This window comes from Notolepis coatsorum, assembly GCF_963971535.1.
Source record: "Notolepis coatsorum genome assembly, chromosome: 12".
NCBI lineage: Eukaryota > Metazoa > Chordata > Actinopteri > Aulopiformes > Paralepididae > Notolepis > Notolepis coatsorum.
This window is the reverse complement of record NC_140176.1, coordinates 98,146,646-98,160,648: the sequence shown is the minus strand read 5'-3', so window position 1 is coordinate 98,160,648 and position 14,003 is coordinate 98,146,646. Positions and strand designations below refer to the sequence as shown.

Sequence of the window (14,003 nt, the reverse complement as noted above, 5' to 3'; positions counted from 1 at the left end):
GGCCTGATTGGCCCCGACAGGCACGTGACCCGCCGCGGCCACGCCCCGCGGCAGCCCCAGGAGCAAGCGCGCTACTGCTGGAGTTCGCTTCGCCTTTCACATCGCTGCCGTTGGCGAAAGCAGGATGAGAGCAGGATGAGAGGCGAGAGCGTAGATTTCGCTGTGTATCATTTAATCATTTAACATTTGAAAGGCATACATTGTTGTCATACAGAAGTACAGAATATTTTTATCCAAAATGCTTCTTACTGTTACACTGTTAGAGACTGTGCAGTGCACAGCTTTAGTCTCACTCGAGTGAGGAAGACCGCTGGTTCTCCAACATACAGGCAGCGGTGTGCTCTTCAGAATGTACCGGGAGAAACGTTTACTGTACCCCGCAGACATAAGCGAGTTCGCTTCGCAAGCAGGATGAGAGGCGAGAGCGTAGATTTCGCTGTGTATCATTTAATCATTTAACATTTGAAAGGCATACATTGTTGTCATACAGAAGTACAGAATACTTTTATCCAAAATGCTTCTTACTGTTACACTGTTAGAGACTGTGCAGTGCATGGCTTTAGTCTCACTCGAGTGAGGAAGACCGCTGGTTCTCCAACATACAGGCAGCGGTGTGCTCTTCAGAATGTACCGGGAGAAACGTTTACTGTACCCTGCAGACATAATAAGCATATAAGCAGTGCTTACTAACATTATTAGTTACGTTATTTCTGACCGAATTAGTCATTCATTTGTCTGCTTTCGCCAACGGCAGCGATGTGAAAGGCGAAGCGAACTCCAGCAGTAGCGCGCTTGCTCCTGGGGCTGACGCGGGGCGTGGCCGCGGCGGGTCACGTGCCTGTCGGGGCCAATCAGGCCTACCCGGAAGTAGGAACGGTTGCGGAACAGCTACAGGTGCCCGGCCTTGTACGGTGCGGTGCACTACTGCGCATGCGAGAAACAAAGTAACATTATAATATAGGACACTAGAAACATAAAGTAACATACGGAAAATAGGACCTAATGTCCAAAATAGCGAAATAGGTACTTACATTTTCACTGAAAGACATCTTTGGTTCCTTTTCAACGAAGAATAATGAATGCTTAAAGTAATACTATATAGGTTAATTAAGTAATACTATATGGGTTAATTAAACCAGAGCTAGAAAAAAAACTGACTCTTATACTCTCACCTGCCTCCAATGTAGTCCCCCCCCCCACCCAACCTCCTCAAATGTACAGTTTCTTCCCCCTCAAATGATAGACAGTAGGCCTACTGTTACATCTAGACATTTATGACATACCATATGTACCACTTGACCTTACTCCTAGAACCCACCTCACCCCTGCCCACTTTGACTACCTACCTAGGATGGCTTAGAGTAGACGACAGAGTACAGCAACTTGCAATGGGCCTGGTCTACAAGATACACTATACGACCACTATATGTCAAAATACTTCCCAAAGGTCAGTGAATACCACGACCACAACACCAGAGGAAGCTCAACAAATCATGTTAAACCCAGATTCGGCTCAAACAAGGGACTAAACACGTTTCGCAATTATGCCACATCAATGTGGAACGGCCTACCCAAAGCTGTAAAGGAATGTGAATCCCTACCCACATTCAAAACCGCTCTTAAAGAGCACCTACGGGAGGCTGCAATTCGAAACTGGCCACCGTAAATGTCCAAACCCCCCACCCCCACCCCCTCCTAATAGACAGTCTCCTCCCCACCGCATGTATATATTCTCTCCCCGCCGTATGTATATTTCTCTCCCACCCACCCACCCCCTCCTAATGTACAGTCCCCTCCCCATCATATGTATATACTCTCTGTCAGGATCTATGGGTAACAGTACTGTATATTTGAATATCGGATATGTCACAAATGTAACAGTACTAAATACCTGTATGTCCCTATGCCATAAATGTCATGTATGTTGAGTATGTCATAAATGTCAATATGAATTGAAAATGGGGGACCCTGATGTAAACAAGACAAAGTCTTTCTCTGGTCTGCATCCCCTTAACAATTGTGTGTATTGAGCCGTACTGTATTGTACCCATTCTGCAATCTGTTAAATAAAGTTTTCATTCATTCATTCATTCACCGTATGTATATATTCTCTCCCCACCGTATGTATATTTCTCTCCCACCCACCCACCCCCTCCTAATGTACAGTCTCCTCCCCATCATATGTATATACTCTCTGTCAGGATCTATGGGTAACAGTACTGTATATTTGCATATCATATATGTCACAAATGTAACAGTACTATATACCTGTATGTCATGTATGTCCCTATGCCATAAATATCATGATGTCATGTATGTTGTGTATGTCATAATTGTCACTATGAATTGAAAATGGGGGACCCTGATGTAAACAAGACAAACGTCTTTCTCTGGTCTGCATCCCCTTAACAATTGTGTGTATTGAGCAGTACTGTATTGTACCCATTCTGCAATCGGTTAATAAAGTTTTCATTCATTCACCAGATCTACAAATATACAGTACTGTTTAAGAGACAAAAATTAGTCTAAAAAGAGAGTATATACATTTGAGGGGGAAGAAACTGTACATTGGAGGAGGTTGGGTATGTTATGTTATGTTATGTTTCTAGTGTCCTATTGACCACTTGCACAACGTGAAGTAGGCACTTCCGGTAGGACTTCCAAGTGGAGAATATTATAAATTGTTACTTTGTTTCTCGCATGCGCAGTAGTGCACCGCACAGTACAGGCGCCGGGCGTGTGTATATTTTCCCTAACGGACTTTCACTTCCGCGTTCGGGTTCCGCGATCTGATTGGCCACTGACGTTTCTCTCAGCGCCAATCGCGTGACGCCTAGTTCTATCACTGGTTAAGCCTGGCGACTCTTTCGAAGTTGGTTAAGGTTAGAGTTTGTCTTAGAGCAGGGTGATAGAACACCAGCCCTGATTCCAAACTCTAACCTTGTACTGTATTGTACCCATTCTGCAATCTGTTAATAAAGTTTTCAATCAATCAATCAATCAATCAAAACCAACTTCGAAAGAGTCGCCTAAGGGCATGCGTCCACCTAGCTCACATTTCCAGCTGAAAAACGCTGGCAGTGCGCCGGTAGTTTTGGGATGAAGCGCATCTTGTAGCAGATGACAGAGAGAAAGAAATCTAGCGACAGCCATCTTTTTATCGTATTTTACTGCAGCGGTTTTGCACATAGCATATTTTAATACACTTTATTGTATATTAATTATATATATTGCCTGACACCACAGTTCGCCCCTTTGCTTTTTATTACCTTTTTATTAGTGTATTCGTGTAGTTATTAGTGTATTTGTGCCGTCTCTTGTGGGCAGGCAGGCAGGCAACTCCGGTGTCAGGTTACAAACAGAGTGGTAGATATGATAGGCTGCGATTGGTTGTCTGAAATGCGCTCAGCGCATCGCTCTGAAAAGTTCAGAAAGTTTCAACTTTAAACGCTGGGTGCTGCCGCACAAAAAAACTGAAAGGCGCTGAAAAAAGAAGCCGACTGCAGCGCATTTCCTATAGACGGCAGCATGCGGCCGCATACGCTCTGTCCTCATTGGGAACAATTGACAAAAGACGCTTGCGCCCAGAAATATGCGGCAGGTGGATCCAAGCCCTAAGCTTAACCAGTGATAAACTAGGCGTTACTAGTTTGCATGCTGTTAGAGGCATAACTAGGCGTCACGCGATTGGCGCTGAGAGAAACGTCAGTGGCCAATCAGATCGCGGAACCCGAACGCGGAAGTGAAAGTCCGTTAGGTAAAATATACACGCGCCCCGCTCTGTTCCGGCGGCACTGCAGATTTACCCTATACGGCCACGCGTTTGCCTCGGATATATTATTCTGAAGATTCATTGGTTGATGAAATGAACGTCTTCTTACAAGTGCACAGTGGTTGGTATAGATTGAAGAAGGCGGGCTCTTCTGTGATTGGCTCGGCTCGCACTCCCTCACAGGAAGAAGAGCGGAAGCGGAAGCAAAACAAGTCAACATGGGGACCCGTTTGAAGGTGAGGAGGATTGGGGAGACGTCCAGAAAATCTTCATATTTCAAAACATGGCAATGTTATTCAGAGAGGACGTTGTTACGTTAATATAGCTGAATAGTATTACAGTAACGTAAAATATGGAGAAATAATAACTGCTTGCTCTCATTTGGATGACAAACGAAACCTATAAGGAACAAGTGCTTGGCAGTGTTTCGCCTAATCATTTCAAAGCATTGATTGATTGAAAACTTTATTTAACAGATTGCAGAATGGGTACAATACAGTACGGCTCAATACACACAATTGTTAAGGGGATGCAGACCAGAGAAAGACGTTTGTCTTGTTTACATCAGGGTCCCCCATTTTCAATTCATCATAACATATGACATACATGACTTACAGATAGACAGGAATGGCATGGAATAGTGTGGGTTGTTATTATTAATGCTGAAATGATTTAAAACAAAACAAAAAATACTTTGTCTATTTCTTTGCAGGTTCTGGGCGTGTTTAAATCACTGCACAGAACCAGGATGGCTGTGTTCCAAGACGACGACAGAGCACTGACAGGTAAGTGGGGGCAGCAGAAAGGACCCTGATCATGATTATTCATAGACACGGTTGTCATGTATTTATTAATGAGAATCACTCGCTAGTAGTTCATTGCAGTCACCTGTCGCACACACGTACACTTATGGCCAAGAGGAAAGGCCACTTTAAATTAGTATAACAACAGGAACAGTGTATTGCACTACTAAAGCTACCTAGCATGTCCTATATGCTCTGTAAATACTATGTACAGATACCGAGATGTCACACCATGTTACCTGTTTATTGCACTGTTGTTTTCATTGGATTCTATTATATGTTGTACCACTGTATTTTTATTGGATTCTATTATATGTTGTACCACTGTATTGCACATCGTCGCGGGCAAGACCAGCCGCATTTCATTGTATACCTGTATGCCGTGACAATTAAAACTCTTGACTTGACTTGACTTGACCTGTTTGCCGACCAAGATGTCTGCTGTTGATGGAATACTGTGAATAATAATAATAATAATAATAATAATAATAATAATAATAATAATAATAATAATAATAATAATAATAATAATAATAATAATGGCCAAACTGGTGTCAACAAAAAGCCACCTGGAGCTTCTGCAGCTTGTCAATCTTTACATTAACCTCTGAATCGAATCTGTTCTTCTTCTTCTTCTTCTTCTTCTTCTTCTTCTTCTTCTTCTTCTTCTTCTTCTTCTTCTTCTTCTTCTTCTTCTTCTTCTTCTTCTTCTTCTTCTTCTGTTTATCTCAACGCAGCTGCAAGGTTAAAGATCAACGAGGCGTTCCGGAAAAACAAGAATGAAGCATCGGAAGAAAACATTAGTAAGGTACAGTCGTTCCGTGGATTTGGAGGGATCTAATGGTCAGCTCTGGTTTGCATGGAAATGAATCAATAGCAAATGTATTTGCCAATTATAGAAGCTATATTGATATGATATATTGATCTGCAGTCCATCCTGAAGAATTAACACAAAAATAATGTTTATAGAATATTGGTAGTATGATTGGGAACAATAGCAGTAACCTGTCCTGTATTATAGTCTGGTATATATTAGGGGTGGGACGATACATCGATCCAGATCGATACATCGATGTAATTATCAACAATCGAATCGGATCGATGCGATGTAATAAGATCGATTCATATCGATACTCTTATTTTGAAAATCCTGTGGCGAGTCTCATATCCGCCCAAGAACAACAGCAGTAGCTCCGTGTGTGTAGATGTTACAGCATAGCATTCTCCCTTTCTGTGTGTGTGTGTGTGCGTGCGTCTTTGGAAAGACCAGATGAGGTCAGAGGAGTTTGATGTTTAAATGTTATTTAAACATAAACAATATAATACATAATAAATGTAGGCCTATGATCATGCAACATCAACAAATTGTTGTAGGAACGGTTTGGGAGAGGGAGGTTGTGAGTTTTGAGTTCCAAAAAATGTAGCTTAAAGTTTAAAGCTCAATATATAAAAACGTGGCACTTTACAGTGAACAGGAGGTCTATTTGTATTAAAAACAATAGATTGATTTTCCTTTAAATGTCTGGAAGAGCTCAAAAATACAAATGTCAAATGATATTTTCATTACCTTTTTTTTGTTGATCTAAATGTTACTGATTGTGTTAAATGGGCATATGATATCATCTCATATCGATCGCAGGCACCTGAATCTAATCGTATCGTATTGTATCGTGAGCGACTTTGTGATATCGGCAAATATCGTATCGTTGTCCAAAGAATCGATATCGTATCGTATCATGATGAAACTGGTGATTCCCACCCCTAGTATATATACACTGTCTGTCTGGACTCTGTATAATATGTATAATATAATATGAACATAGATATCAATAATATGATCTCCTACGCTACTGTTAATTTCAGTAGTCACCTGTAGTAGTAGTAGTAAGTAAGTAAGTAAGTAAGTAAGTAAGTAAGTAAGTAAGTAAGTAAGTAAGTAAGTAAGTAGTAGTAATAATAATAATACACTTTATTTGTATAGCACCTTTCATACAAGAATTACATCACAGCAGTAATTAGACAGGCATAAAATTAGCATAGAATTGGCATAATTATAGACTGGGCATAGAATGAGCAGAAAGTTGATATTAAAACCCCCGGCGAAAGTAATAGATTTCTGTCATTAACATATATTAAAAGATTGCAGACATGAATGAGTATAGAAATAGACAGAATAAAAATAGTGCAATAAAATAGCTCTCATTTACACAGATTTGCATAAAATAGTGCAATAGTGCAGTGCAATAAAATAGTTCCCATCTACAGTACAACAAGCACTGGGTGGGATGAGTCCAAGCAGCAGAGTGTATTAAAAAGCTAAGGTGAAGAGGTCGTTTTTTTTAGCTTACTGTAGAAAAGATGTAGTGATCTAGCCTCCCTAATATAATTCCCATAATTCTCAAAGGCTGCGTCACCGATTTTATTTTGGCTGTGGTTGGGAACCTTCAATAAACCAGTATTAAGTAAGTAAGTAAGTAAGTAAGTAAGTAAGTAAGTAAGTAAGTAAGTAAGTAAGTAAGTAAGTAAGTAAGTAAGTAAAACTAAATTTGTATAGCTCCCTTCTCAGCATTTTAAAACATCAGTACAAATACAAGAAATAAAACTTGTGAAGAGAAGAAAATGCTGTCAGTTTATCGCGTTAATTAGATTAATGAATTACACAGAAAATTATCGCGTTATGAAAATTAACTCAAAATTAATTACAAATTTCTTTTTTATCTCTTCATTCCATAAGAATGTAGAATTCACATTTACAGACTTTTTTTATATGGTCCATTTGCATGTTCTTGGTATCTGATTCTAGGGACATCTATGGATGTCAGGTAATGTATTCCCAGTGTCAGAAATACTGTGTCTGTTACTAGGCTTGAGTAAATTGTAATGAACCAAATGAGAATATCAATAAATTTGTTTATCTTTGACTGTAAATAACACTATGCTCAAATTGACCAGACCTGAAAAATCGAAGCAAATTACTAGATGGAAGATGATTAAACAGAAGGTTTTGTAGATACAGTACTGAATTCTGCCATCCGGACACATGCAATTTGAAATAATATTATAGAATATAGAATATCAGGCATAAAATGGTTATGCGATTAATTAGATTAATTAATTACAAATCCTGTAATTAGATTATTTTTTTTAATCGCCTGACGGCACTAAAATGATCTAAAACGCAAACAAAAATAAAAACATGAACAGAGAGAAAACGGCTGTGAGTGTTTAAAAAGCCTGCATGTAGAAATAGGTTTTTAGCTGCCTTTTAAAAATGAGCTCTGAGGGAGCTATAGTAGTAGATGACTCGTTAGATTTGGTTCTGTACATGTATGTAATGTTGTGCTATTGCTTATTATTTATGTTTTATCTTTTTTTGTATCCTATTCACCCTTTTCTATTGCTTGCCCTATCATTGGCATGTGATGCTGTCGACAATGACACAATCTTCCCCATGGGGGATAAGCGTCTTATGAATGATTTTATTTCGGTCTTCTTTTACAAAGCAATGTACAGTAGTAGAACATTTATAAAAGAAAGAAAATTACCGAAAAGGTGTAGGCTCAGAAGCCGAGGCTTATAATTGCCTACCCTTTTTTACATTAATTATTTACACACAAAAAACGTAACAAAACATAATTCAGTACATTATTTTGCAAAAACGAAAGGTTACAAAAGTTTCATAGTTTTATATACAAAACGTATACGCATTTATTTATTTGTTTTTTATATATATTTTTTGATCTTATCCTGTTATTTTCTATTTTCAGATGATCAAAATGGGCTCGTCTGTTGAGGCCATCCTCAGAGAAGCTGTGATACAGGGCGAGCACGTAGGAGAAGACACACTGTGTACGTCATCATCCTCCTCTCCTTCATTTCTGGTGCTGTGAACTATGACAGGGCTCTTCAATTAAATCAGAGATCAGATCAGAGGTTTTATTTGCCATGTATGGACGAATCCACATTGGAATACACAGGTACAGAGCAATACTGTGTGTCTACAGCTAAACCAAGACAGGAACAGAGCAATACTGTGTGTCTACAGCTAAACCAATACAGGAACAGAGCAATACTGTGTGTCTACAGCTAAACCAATACAGGAACAGAGCAATACTGTGTGTCTACAGCTAAACCAATACAGGAACAGAGCAATACTGTGTGTCTACAGCTAAACCAAGACAGGAACAGAGCAATACTGTGTGTCTACAGCTAAACCAATACAGGAACGGAGCAGAAACGGTACAAAAAGATGATAATGGGCGTCTTTGTCACAGTACAAAAAAAACATGGACAGTAAGAAAAACACACAGACAGTATAAAAAGGACAAATGCTAAGGTTAAGAATTAAGATCAACATCCTCTAAAGTGCATATCATTATCATAGTAAAGTGCATAATGCATATAGGAGCAATTTACAGTAAAAGTGCATATAATCAAAGTGCGTAATGCACAGACAAACAAAACGGCACTTCCACAACCTGACTAGTAGTAACACACCAAATTAAAAGATAGAATAAGATGCAAATCTAGCATTTATCTAGCAAATGTATACATTTCAAAGAGGTCCAGTCAGAGAAAATGTCCTCAGACAAAGGTCCAGAACATCATAAGGTCTGACTCGTGTTCTGATTCAGTACCATTTATATTGAAGTACTGTAGCCTAGTGGTTGTATCAACTTCTTTTGCCCCCAGTGGCCGACTGTGGGGATAGGGATGGCTAGGCGCTACGTCATCATATTCCAAAACGACCACTTCCGTGTCCTGTTGCTTCCAGACGGGATATTCAAAGGCAGTAAAATAGTGCAGTGCTGTGTCCCGTGTTGCAGCAATAGAAATGATGTCAACAGGGCGGCTAGGTGGTGTAGTGGGCAAGGCGCTCGCCACCAACGCTGGAGACGCTGGGTTCGAGCCCAGCTCTTGGCGTTGCTACCAACTTGGCTGGTCGCTCATACTAACACAATTGGCAGTGTTAGGGGTGGGAAAGCTGGTGGGTGGGTCCTGGGCGTTGTGGACAGTGACTCCTACAGTTCGGTCGGGGCGCCTGCTCAGCAAGGGAAGGATCTGGAGGGAGGTAGTGTGACCTTCCACACGTTACACTCTCCCAGTGAGAGTCTGCGCTGCCAGGCTGGCTGCCGGCTGGCTGCACATGTGTCGGAGGAAAGCATGTGACAGTCTCCGGCCTCCCGGACCAACACTAGGGTGGGTGCGCAACAAACCAGGAAGGGGGTTGGGAATTGGCATAAAGACTAACAGTGGGATGGGAGAAAAATCGGAAAAAAGGAGGGGGGGAAAAGATAATAAAGAAGAAATGATATCAACAAAACAGTCTCTTACTACCGCTTTCCTCCGTGACCGTTTATTAAAAAAAAATTGGTTTGAGTTTGAGAAGTCAGCGAAGTAGGATGTCACAGTAAAAAAAGGGTGACCTGTTCTTGGGCTGTAGCCATTGCTGTTTACATTGGCCGCATTAGACTAAACATGCTAGTGCACACACGGAAGTAATTTGTGACATCACACTAGCCATCTCTATATCCCCGAAACAGATCCTCAATGACACCTCTTGACCACGCCCCTAATCTGATCGAATGGGTTGACCTACGAACTGTCTGGGGGAGGGGGTCATATATTTTTACATCTCACAATAATATCACAAAGTAACAACACATTTCCAATATCACGATTGGGCAAACCGTTGAGGAGTAGTTCATGTGTTTCGTTTTGTGAGAATAGCACCACCATCTGGTACAATGACTTAATATGTCACAGGCCTCCTTGGTATTGTAAGGCAGACATATTTGTCACATTTGGTGCAAATCAGACGATGCGTTCACAAGCAACCTCCTCTTTACCGTGCATTTTTACTCCATTTGATTGGCTCTGGTGGTCACACAGTTATTGATTATGGTAAAAATGACATTAAAGATGTTGGTAGTAGGTACCCAGATGCCACACTGCAAGTTAGGTGAGAGTTTAATGTTTGTTTTGTAGCAAGTAGTTTCGCTGTTGCCGCCATCTTTAGTGTTGACTAAAGAACTCTCGTCTCCTCATTATACAGACCGTATGAACTAGTAACGAACAGGCGGTGGGTCTTTTGGTTTCTCTAACAGTACTGCGACCGAGAGAAAGCCTGCTGTTGGAGAACGTACCATATTGTGACGAACCCAGGAAGAGGACGCAGAAACAGCCCCGTGCCAAACCAACACAGACCTGCCAATAGCCGGGGCTTCATCCGTGAATCTATAGTGCAAACGATTCACCTCGAAGCAACCTTCACGCGATGGACACTGATGACGTGAAGAAGGTCATCGCGACTTGGACTAATTCCCGGATATACTGTATTTCATTCAGGATTGCAACCATTCTTATTCTAGTGTTTCCTGGCACAAATAGAGTCATATCTTCATATACTTATTATTTAATGTAGAGATATTAGATTCGATTCAAATTTAGTGTCATCATACAGCACGAGTACAGTACAACGAAAATAAGTTTGCCATCCAACCAGAGTGCAAATGTAACAGCAAAGTGCAATAGTAATATACAATGTACAGGTGATTCAACTGAGTATAAAATATACAAATTAGTACTCCTGAATAATAGTGTTAATCAGATGTATGTACAGAGTTGTAGTATAAAATATGTACAGTGATGCAGGTATAAAGACACTATGGTAGTAGTCAGACTGGCCAGCAGCGTAACAATGATTTGCCTCTCCACTAATCTCTACGTTGCCAAGTTGTCCACATCTGCTTGGCATGCTAGCCCATGATTTCACTATGAATTTGTAAGGGAAACTTTAGTGTGAATGGTTGTTTTTGCTGCTGCTATACGTGTTGAATTAAGATAAGAAAAGATATTCCTTTATTGATCCCCTTGATGAAATGCAGGTGTCATTGAATGAATTGTTCTCATATTGAATAGTCTGCTGTCTTACTTCCTCCTCTCAAATGAACGAGTACGAGCCCACAGTGCTGTATGTCTGAGATGTTATTGCAGAATGAAGTCTCATTTGAAAACCGCTCCTGCAGTCCTGTGTTTTCTGATGGTCCCTAGAGAGGACACTGACACAATACAACTGTGACGACACAATATAACTGTTGGTACATCTTACTGACACCAGGTGGCAGTATTGTTCTTCCTCTGAAATGTTATCAGTGTCTGTTTGCTAAATTAGATTAGATGTATATCAAATGTATTGTCACTAAACACTAGTACAGTACAACAAAAACGTTTGGCATCCAACCAGAGTGCAAATGTAACAGTAAAGTGCAACAGTAATGTACAGTACATGTGATTAAACTGGGTATAAAATATATAAATTAGTACTACTGAAGTAGTGCTATCAGGTGTATGTACAGAGTTGTAGTATAATATGTACAGTGGTACAGGTGTAAAGACGGTATGGCAGTAGTGGTCTAAATGTGTCATATTGACAATTGATATTGTTAGGATTTGATCACGATTGATAACTGACGCGTGCGTTCAGCTACACATTTTTCTTCAGTCGTAACCATGAATATTTTTTTTTAATTGATTTCCTCTTAGAATTCCATGGTCACTTGTCATCTCCTTTTGGGACAAGGGCACAATTTATATAAATTAACCTTTTGCGCGATTACCCAGCTTTATTCAATATTTGCAGTATATTTCGAGCCCACAGGTGACATAACAGGATGACGTAACACCCCTGCGTCATAGTGCGCTGCAGAGGCAATAAGGGTGTGTCTAGATCCCATGGCCCGAACGGGAGGCTGGAATCTCTTGAATGACCGTAATGTATTTTGGGGTGTATGTATGGATACAGGGTGCAGTCACATTCCTCAGGGCTTTAGAACAACATACACTATCTCTTGATTGGAAGTGGACTGGTGGCCTTCCCAGTCCATGCCTATACCTATACTATGACTTTGTATATTTATAACATTAGGCCAGACAATAGAAAGATGTCCGTTTATCATATTGTGGATATTTTTTTTACATTGTGAATCATGATGCACACTTTTATTGTCTACATTAATGATGTAGCATTAATGTAGCATGTATGTATGTAGCACTGAGAAGCATATTTCTCAGTGATTTCTGAAATGTATGCAAATGTCAATTGAACATTTTATATTATTGGTTTGATATTGTATGATACTTTCCATTCTATTCTTGATTGATTGATTGATTGAAAATTTTATTAACAGATTGCAGAATGGGTACAATACAGTACGGCTCAATACACACAATTGTTAAGGGCTTGCAGACCAGAGAAAGACTTTCGTCTCGTTTACATCAGGGTCCCCCATTTTCTAACCAGAGACAGATCGCTGTGTAGTTACTTCCGCCAAGGAAATTATGTTCCTGCCCCTATGTGCCTGTCTGTCTGCGTGTCTGTCTGTCTGCGTGTCTCTACAAGTAATAGAGATTATGTTCCCGCCCCTTTGAGCCTGTCTGTCTGCGACATGTCTCTACAAGTAATGGAGGTTATGTTCCCTCCCCTATGTGCCTGTCTGTCTGCGTGTCTCAACAAGTAATGGAGAGACTATGTTCCCGCCCCTATGTGTGTGTCTGTCTGGGTGTCTGTCTGCGACATATCTCACATGCTGTGCACATTCATGACTCCAAGAGGAAGAAGCCACCCCAGGACATTTCCTCTAGCGCCACCATCAGGCCAAACGGAACAAAATATCTTGAAAAGTAATGGCTGTATTATTGCCATACAATTAGTTGTGCAGATTCATCTCCTGACCTGTCAGTCGTACTACACAGTCACTGGCAGTGATGTCAGTAGCAGGGACAGAAATTAAATTGTTTCCCTCAGTTCACAGGCCGGTAGCCATCCCGGTTACCCTCTGACCTTTCCTCTAGCGGTCCTATTTGTACCTATACTCAAGACAACCAGTCAGTCCTCTTCGATACTCCAGTCCTGTTCTTAGAGGCACCAGGCCCTCGTCTCCATAAACAGGCTGAAGGGCATGGACTCCCTTCCTGATGTGATTTTATCTTGTGAAATTATTACCAGAGTAAAATTATAATTTACTGCATCTTGAGATGAAATATGAGTGTTTTTTTGTTGTTGTTGAGCACTCAATCCGATTCAGTGTAAATGTAATCTATTTTCTCAACAATCCACAACAAAGATGTTTTTATTAAATATCAATAACGAACTTTGCCGCAAAAGGCTGGGAATCGTGCGGTGAGTGGTCACCATGGTAACAAGGGACTCCCCTGTATGGCACACACGTCGTAGAGGCTGGTCTCGACGGGGGAGTGGGGGAAAAAACAATCATATCACTGATAAGAGTCCTTGCATGGAATGTTTGTGTAGTCTTCCAATATGGCTGCTTGTAACATAGCAACCATTGTTTTGTACACAGCAATGGAAGAGATGACGGTTGCGGATGTGCAACAACAGCATAATAATGTGTCTTATTATTATTACC

At 40.5% G+C, this 14,003-nt stretch overlaps 1 protein-coding gene across 1 annotated transcript; it reads left to right on the top strand.

Moving 5' to 3' along the window:
• The first annotated feature begins 3,967 nt into the window (after positions 1-3,967).
• On the top strand, positions 3,968-11,588 carry lyrm7 (LYR motif containing 7). Its single transcript, XM_084326482.1, has 5 exons — positions 3,968-4,008; positions 4,485-4,557; positions 5,313-5,383; positions 8,343-8,424; positions 10,683-11,588. The coding sequence occupies exons 1-5, from the start codon at positions 3,991-3,993 to the stop codon at positions 10,790-10,792; spliced, it is 354 nt and encodes a 117-aa protein (XP_084182608.1). The 5' UTR covers positions 3,968-3,990; the 3' UTR covers positions 10,793-11,588.
• Positions 11,589-14,003: the final 2,415 nt, after the last annotated feature.

What these genes read in the sequence shown, in the direction of transcription:
- lyrm7 (XM_084326482.1), top strand. An exon ending in CGACGACAGAGCACTGACAG is followed by an intron (nt 4,558 to 5,312) that starts GTAAGTGGGGGC and finishes ATCTCAACGCAG; the next exon opens with CTGCAAGGTTAAAGATCAAC. An exon ending in CGGAAGAAAACATTAGTAAG is followed by an intron (nt 5,384 to 8,342) that starts GTACAGTCGTTC and finishes TTCTATTTTCAG; the next exon opens with ATGATCAAAATGGGCTCGTC.